Genomic DNA, 15,439 nt, shown 5'->3' on the forward strand with positions numbered 1-15,439 from the left:
TGATGAAAAATCATAAAATTTCTATTAAAATATTTATAGCAATTAATGCGATCAATTTAATTTTTTTTTTATTAAAATTTTGAGTGATAGATGAGTTATTATTAGATTAAATTTAATATTTTTTTTAATATGAAATATATTTATTATGTCTTAGCTCGAGGCAAATAGCATTTTTTCGACCCTACCCTAAACAAGATGAAAAAATAAAAATAAAAATAGAAGTGTTTGGTACCGGAGTCCCCTAATCCAAATTCAGAATAACATAGAAAACCATCTTATTCATCGATAGATACTCAAAGAAAGCTCTATTATCCTCTCCGTCTCTCTCTGGCTTAGCCATGTCAAGAGGAACCGAGCGTCTTGTAAAGAGTGTAAAGCAGTTTGCGGACACCCAATACAAACACTTAACATCTCGCTATGGACAACAATTGATTGACATTTTTGAGTTCCCAATTAAAGTAGTTTTGTCTCCTTTCACTCTTGCTTTTGACATTGCCGGTTCTGCTCCTCGTGGCTTTGGTGTCCCTGAACTCATATCCAAGCTCTCTTATCTTTCTGTCTTTGTATACCACCTTCTTATCTCTCTGCTTATTACTCTTTTAATCTATTGTAATTATGTAAAGAGAATTAGTCCCTTTTTTTTTTCACTTCTAGTTGTTATTTGCTTAATACATTCTTTTTAGATAGTTTCTTGCATTTTGTAATTTGGTTGTTGATTATGGTTTTCCCTTTTGATCAATTGTGATCACTCTTTATTTCTTGCAATATGCATGTTGCTAAGTTCTATGCTTATGTTGAAATTTAAAGTGGTGTCTCTTTAGTCTTTAATCTGTTGTTACTATGCAAATATTAGAGAATTGTTCGGTTCTTTTCACTTCTACTTGTTAATGCAATCATTTTAGGCATTTTTTTTTCTTCCACTTTTAATTTGGTTGTTGGTTTTGGTTACCCTTTTTGTTTCTATGTATGTTAAGTTTTATGCTTATTTTAAAATTTAAAGTGGTGAGTTTGCTTTTGTTTATATGGCGTGATGAATTTGTTGATTAAGTATCCAAGTTCTAATCTTACAATTTTCTTTTTCTTTTTTTTGGTTGTGACTCATGTTAGGCTTAATGGGTTAATGGTAGTTCTGTTCCTCAGATTAAATAGGTTACCAAGTAGTATTTGTTCATTTATGTATCAAGTTGCATTCTAACTCTAGATTTTGTATTGGTGTTTCAAACTTTGATAACATAGTCGTCCACTGGATTGTATTTGCTCTTCACTTAAATGGGTCACGATGTTCTGAGTCATTTTCATTGAATTTTATATTGTACATGAAATATTCTTTGTGCCAGTTTCCAAATTCTATCAATTGGATAATTTGGTTTTCATGCTTACCAATTGGTTAAATGGATGACATGAGATGTTTGATTTTGAAATTGGTGTTTTGGTGGGTTTTTTGGTTCTACTTTGGATTTTGGGACACAGTGATATTGGTTCTTTCACTAATTCATAGGCACTTGAATTACGTTCATTATTTAGTAATATGAATGACATTCTGTTTGTTTAAATTTGCTTCTGGATAAAATAAATCCCTGGGTTCATGTCCATGGATTGGTTTGTGGGCTAGTATCTTCTTGGCTATCAAATTTATCGATATCTGACAGAGTCAGATTTGATTGCAGTTAAATTTATGATTGATGCATACATACGTATGTAATTCAACTTTAGTACGATGCTAGAAGTGCCACTAAAAAAATTCCGTTCTTGATTACAGGCTGTTGCTACTCTTGGGACCTATGATATTGCTCTGGAACTGGGAAAGAAGGTGATATGTCAAAGGTGCCTGTCTTTCCTTTCCATTAAAAACTTATCCTATTGTAGTGTGGCACTTGTTATCTTATAAACGGTGTTTTTTATTGTATTACAATAAATTCTGAATGCTAGTTTTTCCATCTCTTAAGAAAAAATATCCTTTTTCCTGCTGCTAAAACTATACTATGAATTTTTTTTCTAACATTACAAAAAATTTGCGAACTTGTTTGTCTTAAAATGGGTTTTGTGGAAAAATATTTCGTAAAACAAAGTGCTAGAGCTATGTTTTCGTTTTTTTTTTTTATTATCTTTCTTAACATATTTATGTTTGAATACTTGGTTCTATTTACTTTCATCTATAAACGCTGGTGGTGCCTCAAACATCTCATGTTTTGTGTATTGATATTCATCATATTAAATCAAACACTTCGTTCTGGATATGGAGGTTTCATTGAAATGTTTGAAGGATAACCATTTCATATCAATGCGCTAGCTAGGTTGATTCATTTTCTCCATTCAGTGAGGTTTGTTTCACATAATTCTTTTATTTGTGCATAATAATTCCTTTTTTTATGCGGTACCTTTAATTATTGAAACTGGGGCTTGGACCAGAAGGATTTTAAAGGGATAAAATTACTCATCTTTCTTACAAATTTTAGTTGAATTGCCAAGATGTGAAAGAAATTTAAATTCGATGTACTTGCACTTTTATACCTCATTATTTTATCATCATGGTCTTATTTGAATGTGGCTAAATAACTCTAGATGTTAACTGATATGAAGTTCCTTATTACATGATATTGGTTTGTGTGATGCAGGAATTGTCATACTTGCAATGGATGGCAGGCATTGCGGTGTAATATGTGCAGAGGGTCAGGACAGGTGCACTACCAAGTGAGAACTTGCAACTTGAAGAGGTAGCTCGCTCCACAAAATTCTCCAAGATAAAGAGAAACTGATAAATAGTAAAAAGGATCAAACTTGTACCAATACCTTTTAAAAAATACCTCTAGTGGCAGTTGTGTAATAAAAGAGATTTTAATTTCCCTGATTAGAATACTACTACAGTGCATAGGAACCAAATCGCACTGTCGCAAATAGTGATATATACAGTAACATTAATCTTTCATTCAAACTCTTTATTCTGTATCTCAAAAGGATCTGCTTTTGCATATTCATTCTCTCACAACAGTATATGCTGAGCTTGATTTTATAGTGTAATCATCTGCAGAGGTATTATGTTATAGAGATTTGAATGTGTGACAAACTATGCACTGATTTACACTATATTTTTTGTGTTTCAAGGGTCACATGACTCACATTTCACTGTACTATATTGGTAAATGTCTTGGGTTTGCAAATAAAGGGGCTACAGTTTTGCAGCTTGGGCAGCCACTTTTATCTTTGAGCTATTTCATCTATTTCAAGTTGCTGTTTTTACTTATTTCCTAATACATGTGTTTTTTTTACCCCTTTTGCAGTGGAGAGAAGGCAACAGCTGAATGTGTTGCAGAAGCTATTTCTGACAATCGGGCGGAGCTGGTGCACCTTCCATCCACTATGGATCTAAACATGCCTTTGCCATCAAAAGACTGTCCAACCTGTGATGGAACGGTGAAATTAATATTTCCATGCACAGTTCTTTAAGATATTCTCTCTCCTAGTGCATCATAATCCTGTTAAACTTTATTAGCTATTTTCTTGATGATGAAAGGTCCTGTCTACTTGCTTCACCTATTACCGTCAGATATGTATCCTCACAGTGTAGTGTGTAGTCCTCTTCTAATATAGTCTAGAAAGAAATGGGTAGTATAGACTTTTTGTGACTTTTTGTTTTTTGCATTACTGAGGCAAGTGGAGATCACATTTTACCCATCTTTGCTTGCTGCATAAAATTTTCTGAACTTGAATTATTAGGGTATGATCCTTAGACACAATACTGATGTTTCAGGGTGTGATGGGCTGTCCTGAATGCAAACACAAATTACAAGTCAGGATCTCTGCAGATGATGTGAGTTATCCAGGTTTTTTTTTTCTCATTTTCCTTATTTCACTGCATTAGTTTTGCAAATCTCTTGCCATTAGCTCCTGATTTTGAATAAGATGCATGCATAAACTTGAGAGCAATTAGCATCTAAATAGCAAGTGTGCACTTTATTTCATGTTTGCAGAGGCTGTGGCTTAACAAATCTGTTTTCTTTTGCACACCTCTCTGGTATTAGCATCATCCTTTTGAGTTACGATGTCTGAGAACATAAGTGTAGAGCCATGCAACATCTAAATTATCAACCAGCTACCTATTCTTCTGAAACTTCATTATCAACTGGTGATACGTGTTCTTTGGTAATTTTTGAAAGGATATTAATAATGCAGTAATGAAGCATGGCCTTGGTTTCTTTGAATCAGAATTAATGCTCATATACTTTACTGGTTCCTTCAGTTCTTTTGCTTCTGCATTTCTGTATTTAGAAAAAGCTCTGCTATTCCGTTTGCCTCTGTAAATCCTAAGTGGCAAGAGGAATATTAGATGAGTTACATTGTTTCCATTCAGAAGGAAAACTTGGTGAAAACTCTAGTAGACAAAATTGGTTTGCTAGGAAATGCTCAAGTTCAGACCATTACTTTGATGATTACTGATGTATTTACCTGGGAGTCTTTATTGATAACATCGGATAGTATCCAGCTTTGTGTTGCTTAGACGTTTGAGAATAAAAGTTTCTTATTTTTTATTTGGTCAAAAGCTCAATTTGACCCCTAAACTTTTGCTCGAGGGCCAAATAACCTGCTTTGGGCCTTTATGGCCATTTTAATAAACAAGTTACAATTTATGGCCTATTACCACTTTTTTTAATAGTTAAATAGCATTTCATATTGATGCTATAGTAAAGCAAGTGAGCAGTACATTAGTTTTTGATTAAATAATTAAAAAAATTTAAAATTATGGTTTTTTATCTCTTTTTTATTCCTTCTTCTCACTTTATCTGATCAAACAAAAACCCTCATATACAATTTTAAATCAACATCATTAATTAGTGGCACAAGTCAAGCCAAAAAGCTAAATGCTATTACATCTTTCATTGCTTCTAACCTCTTGACAGATAAATCAGTAGCGATATATAGACAATTGACATTTAATGAACCAGAGATTAACAAAGTCCAAATAACCTCATTTCATTCAGGCATTTTATCAAAAACTTTTTAAACACTTTGAATTTGACTACTGAGAATGTGGTGAGCATGGGAAAGAAAGCTCTCTATCTTCTCATCTACCTAAAAACAATTTTTATATACAACATCATCAACAACAACCAATTCAACTCTCTCTCTCTCTCTCTCTCTCTCTCTCACCTACCAATCCTTTCATTTCAGCCGCAAGAGTGAAAATTCATGGTGCCAAATTGAAACCCATTAACCATCTGCCTATCTTTTTGGGCCAGGGAATTTCTCGTGTGCAATTTACAACCCATGCACATTTTAATTTCTTTCTTTCTTCTTTTTTGGTGAAACAGAGTAAGAAATGAGGGTTGCGTTTATGTTAAAAAGAAAAAGTAAAAAAAGAAAAACATGATGAGGGATTTTGACCTAAGTTGTATGGGTGTATGTTTGCTGGAAAAAATGGGATGACAGAGAATGGGTGTTGCAATGGTGGTTTTGTGAAGAAGGCAACAATGGCAAAGAAGAAGAAGATGGAGACTTTAGCTCTCTCTCTTCCCTGTATAATTTTAAGCATTATGTTTAAAACTTCTTTTTTTCTTTTTTATGTGAAAAAATATAAACTAATACTAATAAGGCGCGTGACTTTTACAATCTCTATTTTGTCAGAAATTGAACTTATTTGGCCTGAAATGCAAAGTTATGTATTTATTAGTCCATAAAGGTAAAAAACAAGTTATTTAGCCCTTGCGTGAAAGTTCAGGGGCCAAATTGAGCTTTTGTCCTTTTTTGTTGTGTTGGATTGTTGATTTACTTTCTCATACTTGATTGGTAAATTGTCCATTCTCATACAGTTTCTCATTTTGCACAGATCATGGAACCTCCATGGAAAGCCTATAACATATTGAAAAAGATGGACTATCCGTACGAGGTTGGTGTTCTCTTCTTGTGAGTCGAGCTTTATTTCCTTCATATATAAACGAAGATGCAGCTTATAGCTCTCAAATGTTCATAATTTACTGAATTGTTATGAAAAAGGTGGATCTGCTTTTTGTTTATTTCTAGCCAATTAGTAAAAAATAAAATGCCAAAGCTTTCCACATTTTAACAATTTGATTCAATTTTATTTAATTTTGGCACTTTTAGCTAAGTTTCTTCCATTAGTTGCAATTTTATTTCATCATTCAAAATTGAATAAAAGAGCTTTTCTTTTTATCGCTTTCTATAAAAAATTATACTGAAAAGTCCGATTAAGAATTATTTTAAGTTATTTTTTTTTTTATTAATACTGACGAGTTTGATAAAATTGTCTAAAATTAGTAAAATTCAAATGACTGGATTAAATATTCGAAATACATGGAGTTTTGGTGGTTATTTATTATTATTATTATTATTATTATTATTATTATTATTATTATTATAATAATAATAATAATAATATTAATAATTAAGATGGCCTCCCTTGTGGTCAAATGATTGGATTAACTTGTCAAATTACATGGAGCTTTGTTGTTATCATGTTATTATTATTATGATACGTCACTTGTGGTTGGGTTGGTGGAAACTGATAATGGTCCTTTACTTACAAGTGCATTTGCTCCTGTGCTGATTTACGAGGAGATTTTTCTGTGATGCACAGGCATGCACCTCAGAAATATTGTTAGCCTTCTATTGTTTTCTAGATTTATGATTGGCTTATTTTATCTGGTATCACTTTTTTTTTAATTCTGAAGTGCTAAAGAATTGGATTTTACCAAATCTATCTTTCCGCTTAGCTTATTAGAATGCTGAAAATAGCTATCCTTTCCCATTGGGCCAACAAAAGCATTTGTATAACTTTTTTCTAATATTGTGTGGATATTATGTGCTTTATTCTAGTCCTCATGGATACTACAGAGTCTGTTTGGTGGTGTAGAGGCACCTGCTTTTTTTATTTTATTCTTCTTTTATTTTTTATAGCTGCTTTTGGGAATTCAGTTTTGGGAGATGAAAAGTAAACCAAGCTTTCTTCAAAAGTATGTCCCAAAAGCAAGACTAGAAAAAAAAATTATATATACAAATTCTTAAAAGCTGGTTGCCGGACATCAATGCCAAACTGACCCAAAAATTATGGGAATAAGAGTTTTTAAGCTGCCATTTTGTTTTATTTTGATTGGGTGGTAACCAAATTTTTGCAACTTAGTATATAAAACTAGCGACTTGCTCACTGAACCTGTGGGCTCACATTATGCGTGCTAGTAGTGTTTGTTTTTGTTACCTTGTATTCATGTTTAGGATAATGTGTGGAAGGCTCTTGAGTCTGTTCATACTTCAATATACTAGCAGACCACAATGAACCATTCCATGTCAATATTGGGTTCAGGAAAAACTCTTACATGTCAAAGTTATTGTAATTTGGCTGTGATTAAACTAAGCATACACGATTTATTTAGCCTTGGCTACATAAAGGGCTCAGCTTGATTCAATTTGCTTAAGAACCTAGCCTGTGCCTCATTTTTTCTGGGTTCATTATGTACCCAACCAAGTTTGACTTATTAAGGTGGTATAGATATCTAGAAAATTAACTTTTAGTCATTATGCTACTCTTTAAAGTTATACTGCTAATAAAGCTATCCATATCTTATCATCATTTTCATTAATCTGAATTTCCCTTCATTTAATTGCTGGCTTCTAAATGAGCTGAGGCTGCTGTAAGCTACAATTGAGTGGATCACAAAGCCAAAAGTTATCTATTATAACATGGTCAAAATTCCACAACTTAAGTTTCTGAAATAATGTGATAATTGAGGCAGAATGCAGGTCCAGCTTGATTTCTTTTCCTTATTTTTACTTTACCCTTATGCCATAGCCTGGGAACTCTTTTGATGGATTGAGTGGTCATTGACCAAGTAAACGTCATCTTTTAAAATCTCAGTTACCCTACATTGTCCGGTTATGTTTTCATTAGCAGGTTTCTTAAAGCGAAAATATGGGCATGGGAATTGTCCACCTCTTTATCCAGTATGAGGATCCTCTATCAGCTGACATTTTGACTTGCTTTTCCTGTCCACATGGTGTATGAATATTTTTGTTTGAGTAACAAAATATTCCTATTAAAATTGAGCTATTTTTAATCTGTAAAGTCTTAAATAGCAGTATAATTACATGAAGTGACTGTTGGCATAATTTAAGTGGACTGTTTTGGGTGTATCTAAGGGTCAGTTTGACATTGCTGTAGGGCAACATGCTTTTAAAATTTGAATTTTTATTTTTCTATTTATACTGTTTCTCTTTTTGGAACCTGCTTTTGGAGAAGCATGTTTTACTTTGCTTCTTCCAAGAGTTGGATTCCAAGAAGTAGCTATAGAAAAAAAAAAAAAGAAAAGAAATAAAAGACCAAAAGTAGGTGGGAATAAGCAATGCCAAACTGGTCCTAATTTGTTGTAATGGTCTTTTGGTTGTTAAAGAGATAAGATTTTTTTGCAGAACTTCTAACTGGTAGTTAACTTAATTTATGGTTTACAATTATCCTGTTTCTTGTTCATGTTAAAATGCTCCATTCTCTTAGCAATTCTACTGTGGTAGGTGGTTACTCAGGCAATGAAAAATTCTCTCTATTAATCTTTTATCTAGTCGTAGTGAAATAACAAACAATTTTAGACCAGCAATTGTGCATTTGATATTTATACTACTTGATTCAGATTTTTATGTGATGGTATAATTTTGTTTTTGTTTTCTATTTCAGCATATAGTAGACAGCATGAAAGATCCAAGCATTGCTGCATTTTGGTTATTTTCCTTGCCTCAAATTGTGGGTGGATTTGACTATGATGATGATGTCAAGCAAAAGATTTGGTGGCAGTACAAGGTTGATTCCATTCTGCTTCCCTTTTTTCTCTGTAGTGTGGTCCTATTTTATGTAATTTTCAACGTTATATTGTTGCAATTGTTTCATGAAAAGCATGGTTCTTTGGCTCATTATCTCAACTAATTTAGCCTGTGGTAAGTGAAGTGGTGGTAATGTGCATGTCTTTCTTCCGACTGTTTATTTTTTTATTTATTGCTTATGATTTGATGGGGGGATTTTGCAAAAGCTATGTGCTGTGCTAGTATGTCTCCACTTGTTACTGGATGTGCCTCTTGTTTCTTGATACTAAAGCTGAAGAGGGTGGAAAGTGAGTCTGAATTTGTTCTCTGAAATGTTATCCCATATGTAAAACAAATAAAACCATTAACCGTTAATCATTTATGTCTCATTTAACAATTTCTGTAAACAATCAACTAATGCACAGTAATTAGTGTGGTAAAATCTTTTAATTTAGTTAAATGTCACTAAGGATCTTCTTAAGGAGTTTTAGCATGAATAGTCATACATATGGAAGCAAAATTGACACACGGTTTCCGATATCTGTTGACTTGCTGTGATCATTTTCTTAAAGAAACAACATGTAGAAGCCTCCCACAGTTGTAGGTGTAGAAGAAAAGGTTTGAAATATTGTTTCTTAAGCAGACTCCAACTCTTCAATCAACTGGCTCTGCATATAAATTATAGTACTATGAAATGTAAAAATCATGTAATTACAATGACATCCCTACTATTCCTTAAAAAGAAAAAAAGAAAAGAAATAGAAGAGATGATTCGAGTTTTGTCAACTTGGCTGTTATGGATTTTGTCGGGTCTCCTAGTAATTCTATATTGGTGCTTAAATGTCTTTGTTTAAGTTTTGCAGTACTTGATGTGCAAATTATCTTAATATGATTTTTGAGCATGCAACTGCTGCGTCATAATCAAAACAAGAAGCAAACCACTGAAACAAGTATTACACATAAAAAAGACAATTGCAGCTTTTTGCTTCATGCTTTCTTTTAGGTAATATTTAGAAGATTTCTTGTTTTCCACTTTGTATATCTCTTTTCTTTTGTTGCTTAATGATTTTGCTTGTTTAGAAGACAAAAACAACTTTCCTGCCCATCTATGGCTGTGCACTAAAATTTTCATCGTATTTATAACAGTTTGTTAAAGCATGATTGACAGAATGCCTTCCTTTAACAATCTGATTTCTGCTGGTTTAGGAATCTATGAGGTATGATCAACTGCGAGATGTGGTAGCAAAACGAAAACCTGGTTGGGAGTACTTGCAGGAAGTAAGCAACTTTCTTGTCTAAATGTTATTATTTAAAGTTGCTGCATATCGTTTGTATGTGAGGTTCACTGTGTTGACTCTGTTGATATTTAGTGCTAAACATTTGACATCTCCCTGCTATTTGCATTTGTTATGTTGCCAATTGCCATTCAAAGTTCTGAGCACTTAATTTACAATTACTCAGTAAATTTGCATGCAGGTCTTTTTTCCATAAGATTTTAAGATTTGAATTTACTTATTCTTCATAGGCCTTGATCTCCATAGATCCTGTCCGTGCCAGGGAGGATCCTGTAATTGTGAAAAATATTCCGTATTACAAGGCCCAAAAGGCACTCGAGGCAGAGGTCATGAAGTTTGACCCTCCACCACGGCCGCAGAACTGGGGTGTGAGTATTTATTGTCCTGAGTTGTCTATTGTTTCTTATTCTTTGATGGTTATGCACATTTTCATCATGTCAATTGTTAGAAATCAGAGTCAGTGACTTAACTAAACAATGGCATTAAAACAAGCCTCTCATAGGTTCTACTTGCTGTCTCTTTAGCATCAATAATTTGGACTTGGGAAACAAAAACATATATGATTTGCATCTGGCTTTTTGTTTTCTTCCTGTTCCTAGAGGAGGGAAGAAAACAGGACAAAGATAAACGTTTGATGGTTGTGGCACACCCGTACATATTTTTGCCAATGGTAGAAAGGATGCTCTATAAGGAAGCAAGGTCTCTGAAAATTAATACTAAAACACCAAGTGACTGTTCTAAAATGGAATCAAGATAACAAGCATACGTTATGTTCACTGTTCAATTTGAAATATTTGAAATTTTGGAAATACATTGAGAACTTAGTTGATTCATACTGGAAATATTATTGGCCATCAGCTTATGTGATCCTATGTTAGAGATGGATTCTCGAGTTGAATCTTACCAATCAATTCAACTTCTAGAGTTATGTTTCATTTAGATGCTTTTAGAAGTAAATTTTTCTTACTACTTCAACATTTATCATGTTTTTTGTCATGCTTGCCCTTTTTGTTTTTATTTTGTTCTATTTGAATGTAATTGCTCGTTAACTGGTGCATTCGAAGACCTGTGCTGCAGGAGGCTAGACCTTCAGGTTTTTCTTAGTTTATTCTACCTCTAAAAGAATTTATTTTATCTAAAATATAAAGGTTGTCAAAATTTATCCATAAGAGGCCATTTTAAAATAAAGATAAATGCAGCATAATATGGTTTAATGTACATATTAGCAGTCTACTTTCAATGATAAATCTCCATCAAAGGCATAATATATAATAATTTCATCTCATCAACTCCCAACACCGCATACCAAAACTTTATATTTCAACTCAATTACATATGCTCATTAGCCATGCCACTAGACAATTAGCCTACTGGCAGTGTGATGCTTCTGTGGAGGCGTGTGTGGGAACTCAGGTTTGAGTCCCACGGTCCTGCAAACTGCAGGCCCCCCTCTGACCACAAAGAGAAGCCTTCCATGTTTCCTAATCAATCCTATTCCTATAATATGAGAACTACTTACTGAGAACTTTTTTATCTATACTTTGCAATGTGCACGTGGACATTTGGCTTATTTAAGATACCATATTGTTGCCTGTTGGGATGAGGGGAGCCCAAAATGCCTGGAGATGAACTATACTTGTAGGTTTGATATCATATCTAGCCTAAAAACCACTAGGTATATGGGTAATTCTGCTTATATTTTCTTCAATTAAATTATGTCTTTCCAGTTCTTTGGGATACTTTTCATTCGCAGTTCATCCACAACTCACTCTTTCAATCCCTAAAACAAATGCCTGAGCCTGACATCAGTGCCATAAAGCATGATTGGCCTGGGCAGTTCATGTAAAACCTTAACCCTTTTGGCTGGAGAGGTGTTTCCCAGTTATAAAACATAGCAGCGATGCTCTTCCATTTCATTCTTCCTGCTCTAATGCTGTCATCAACATCTTTCAGGGTCTTCTTCTTAAGGGATAATGCTGAATTCATGTCTTCAAGTTAATTTTTCTGGTGTCAAAAAGTTTGACTGTACCCTCTTTATGTTTTCTGAATCAACTAAAACGTGTAAAAAAAGAAAAAGAAAAACAAAAGGACAAGATGGTTGTGGCCAAGCAACAGCCTTTTGCTTATTTTAGCCTCTGTGCCGAGGCATGAGCTTATTGGCAATGTCACATAAAAATTAATGTTGGAGCTCGCAGGTCTCATGGTTGTACCTAGATTAACTCTCAAGTCCTTTTAAGTAAAATAGAGTTGCTATGTTTTCTGAACAAAACCCTGGCAATCAAAGACCTTTTTTCAGATGACTTCTTGGAAGATGTGTTATAAAAAAAAAGGAAAATTAAATTTGTATGTGGTGGTCAATATTGAATAGCCTGCATTGAGTCCCCTTCTCCAGATAATTCAATAAATTGTTTGCATTTGTGCATGTACAGTTTTCAGAATCAACAAGTTTTGTGGATTGTCTTGCTTGTTTCTGTCTAAATGTTCAATGTGGCTAACTGCAGTTTGCTGACAGGATCTGGAGCTTCCATTGAATGCCTCATTCTGGAGTGAGGAAGACCTTAAAAATCCAGAAAGTTTCTATGAGATGACGGTTCTTCTGAATGCACAGAGAGAAATTGCTGACAAAATTTTGGATGCACAATGGGAAAGTAAATGGCGCCAAGAAAAGGTTGGTTAGCTTGCATCTGCTCTCCCAATTATATAACTTGTTGTGGATCTCTCCACGACAATGTTTATAATAGACTTTCATTTGCAAATTTCAGATTTAGTTTAAGTCACAATCATGATGCAGGACATTAATGTATTATGTTGTGACCACATTTCTGTGATGTTCTTTTCTGAAAGTCTCTTTTGAAAAGCTTCGTAAATGTCAAATATTTGACTTTTTGATTCTTTGAAGTTTGTGCCAAGTTAGAGAGCTTTTACATTTTTAGGTGGAATTTACTTATGAAACCTGTGAGAAATTTATATCGGTTTATTGTTGCAGCATAATTGTGAGAACATTATTTTGATTTTGATTTTGCAATGCTAGAATTATGATGGACTTGTGGGTATAGAAGTTCTTAATTTAGGACCTTATTGCCACTGACATTGCTGAAAATGCTACTTTGCCAACTTGTGAGAAAATGTATCTTCAGTGCAATTGAATATTTCATGTGATCTTGGTATCATGAACATCCTGCTGCCACTTTCGGCAGCTTCTCAACAAAACACGAGTCAACGTTTTTGTTCTTGGCAGCTTCTTTTCTTTTTTTTAGAACAACGTTGCTTGAAGGCAGCATTTGAAGCTGTTTAACTTGGCCTTTTCCTGAGTTAATGTTGAATTATGCAAGTGCTAAAATGGTCAGAGTCGCACTTGAAGGGAGAGGTTAAAATAGATAATGAACTTGTAAAATTGCATTATGCATTCATATATATGAGCTTCCAAATGTACTTATGCAATGTTTACAAGAAGGATTTTCTGGTGTACAGATGCTGTATATTTGGTGCAGCTTTTTTTATTTCATTTTATCTTTTTAATTTTCTTTCTCCTTTGCCTGATCCCTTTCCTCTATGAGGCTTTCTAAAACCCCATGAATCACCAATATTCTCTGTGTTTATTTTAATTGGCAGTTGAATGAGCTTTTGGAGGAGAAGGTGCGGCCATATATTCAAAACAGCAATACTGGGGTCCTTTCCCGGCCTATCATATTACAATCACAGGATAAGGATAAAAAGGTTTAATTCTTGTTTCCCTTTAAGTTCCAATTCTTTTACCAATATCACAAGGAGCTTGACTTTAGCAAAAGTAGCAAAATTATTATGTGGAATATTTCCATCAGTTGGATTGTCTTATATAACCATGCCAGTCATTTAGATAATTCTTGGATGGTCCTGTTAATTACTCAAGCATGATTAATTCTGGTATGATAAGTTGTACAGTTCATGGTTCTGCAGTCTGCATTCTGTTCCTTAACCTGTGAAAGCTCATGAATGTTTGTCAAACATATCTGCAGATGTGTGTTGTCACTTTCTAGTTTGTGATAAAGGTCGCTCAAGCTGTGGATAAAGGCTTATTATATTTAGCTGTATGATCCATACAAAAATTTCCTATAAGCATAACATAGCAGTGCTATATTTTATTTTCACATTCTGTTCAGCAAAATGATATACAATTGAGAGACTGAGTCTCAATCTCATAGTAGCTTCAGTTGAGATTTTGGGTCTCATGTAGATTAAGATTTAATTGTAGAATTCATTGATTTATTTGGAAAGGAGGTATGTTTCCTGCAATTTCTTGTCTTATTGAAGGAAAAAGGGGAGAAATAACTTATATTTGAATAGCAAATTGAGGAATAAGGTCTCTAATAACAAGTGGTGCATGCATGTGTATCAGAATAGGAGATAAGCTACCACCTCTTTCTGATGTTATGTACAAGTGATTCTATAGTTGGTACATATATAGGATTGCATCTGTTGGATTTTTGGGAGGAGTTAGGCTTCCAGCACCTTAAGTTACATTCACTTATTACATTGGGGAAGTGCCAAATTTAATCCACTTGTGGTTCCACCAGTAATTGCTAGTCATTTTTCTGGTTGCTATAATTTAGTTGTGGCAGCATTTACACATGATCTAACTATGATGGCAGTACAACTACAATTTGTGGAAATCCTGTGATTTTGTGACTTGTGTTTGTATTTTATCGCAGAGTCGGAGAAGGAGATGGTGGTTTTTCTGAAGCTGTTTTACCCCTCCCTTTTCGTACGCTGGCCACGCCTCTCAATGTAGTATTTGTAGTTCTCCCAAGCTCTCTCTCTTTCTCTCTCCCTCTCTCTCTCTCCAAGTTTTATGTTTACCCTGTTTGAGGCTGCCGAAGAGGTTTAGTTGTAGCTGTTTGTATCTGTCTTTCTTTTCGCTCTCATTTTTGTTTTTACCCTATTCTTTCAGCGATTTGGCAACTATGTTCTGCAGCTGCTATAGGTTCATGTGCTCAGAAAACAACTTTGTAATACGTTTCTCATGTTCCTTAAGTTTGCCTTGTTTTGTAATGTGTGTGACAGTTGTTAAAAGAGGCCAAATTCATGGTCCTCCACTGAGTGAAGGTACAGTTTTTTTTCTTAATGGTGAATTCTTATCTCCGATGTTCCTCTTAGTTTCCTTTTAGAGGTATATATATATTTTTTTGGTCAATGTCTTTTAGAGGTATATTGCTTCAATGTTTAACATCACTAACATGGAAGCTCACAGGAAACTGATGAAGATTATAATCCAGCAAAATCTAATACTTGTTGATGTTTCTTTATCAAGAGTCTGAGTTTGAGCAATATATAAATCACATGAAAATTTAGATAAAATTCAAACCAATGCA

General features: G+C 33.9%; 1 protein-coding gene across 2 annotated transcripts; it reads left to right on the forward strand.

The window, feature by feature from the left end:
- Positions 1-241: 241 nt before the first annotated feature.
- On the forward strand, positions 242-15,209 carry LOC8265315. Of its 2 annotated transcripts, XM_048379245.1 has the most exons (12): positions 251-563; positions 1,760-1,824; positions 2,616-2,714; positions 3,279-3,411; positions 3,749-3,808; positions 5,822-5,881; positions 8,675-8,797; positions 10,003-10,074; positions 10,322-10,459; positions 12,604-12,759; positions 13,704-13,808; positions 14,780-15,209. In XM_048379245.1, exons 1-12 carry the CDS (start codon positions 339-341, stop codon positions 14,807-14,809), a joined length of 1,266 nt encoding a protein of 421 aa, XP_048235202.1. In that variant the 5' UTR covers positions 251-338; the 3' UTR covers positions 14,810-15,209. The 2 variants fall into 2 exon arrangements, 1 of the variants encoding a protein (XP_048235202.1); XR_007217335.1 differs by lacking the exon at positions 14,780-15,209 and having other exon boundaries at positions 242-563; positions 12,593-12,759; positions 13,704-13,742.
- The last annotated feature ends 230 nt before the right edge of the window (positions 15,210-15,439 follow it).

This window comes from Ricinus communis, chromosome 9 (assembly GCF_019578655.1).
Source record: "Ricinus communis isolate WT05 ecotype wild-type chromosome 9, ASM1957865v1, whole genome shotgun sequence".
Lineage (NCBI taxonomy): Eukaryota > Viridiplantae > Streptophyta > Magnoliopsida > Malpighiales > Euphorbiaceae > Ricinus > Ricinus communis.

Bases quoted from the DNA above. Each gene is read 5' to 3' on its own strand.
- LOC8265315 (XM_048379245.1), top strand. From the start codon at position 339: ATGTCAAGAGGAACCGAGCGTCTTGTAAAGAGTGTAAAGCAGTTTGCG. The intron at 2,715-3,278 runs GTAGCTCGCTCC...CCCCTTTTGCAG, and splicing joins AGAACTTGCAACTTGAAGAG to TGGAGAGAAGGCAACAGCTG. The intron at 13,809-14,779 runs GTTTAATTCTTG...ATTTTATCGCAG, and splicing joins CACAGGATAAGGATAAAAAG to AGTCGGAGAAGGAGATGGTG.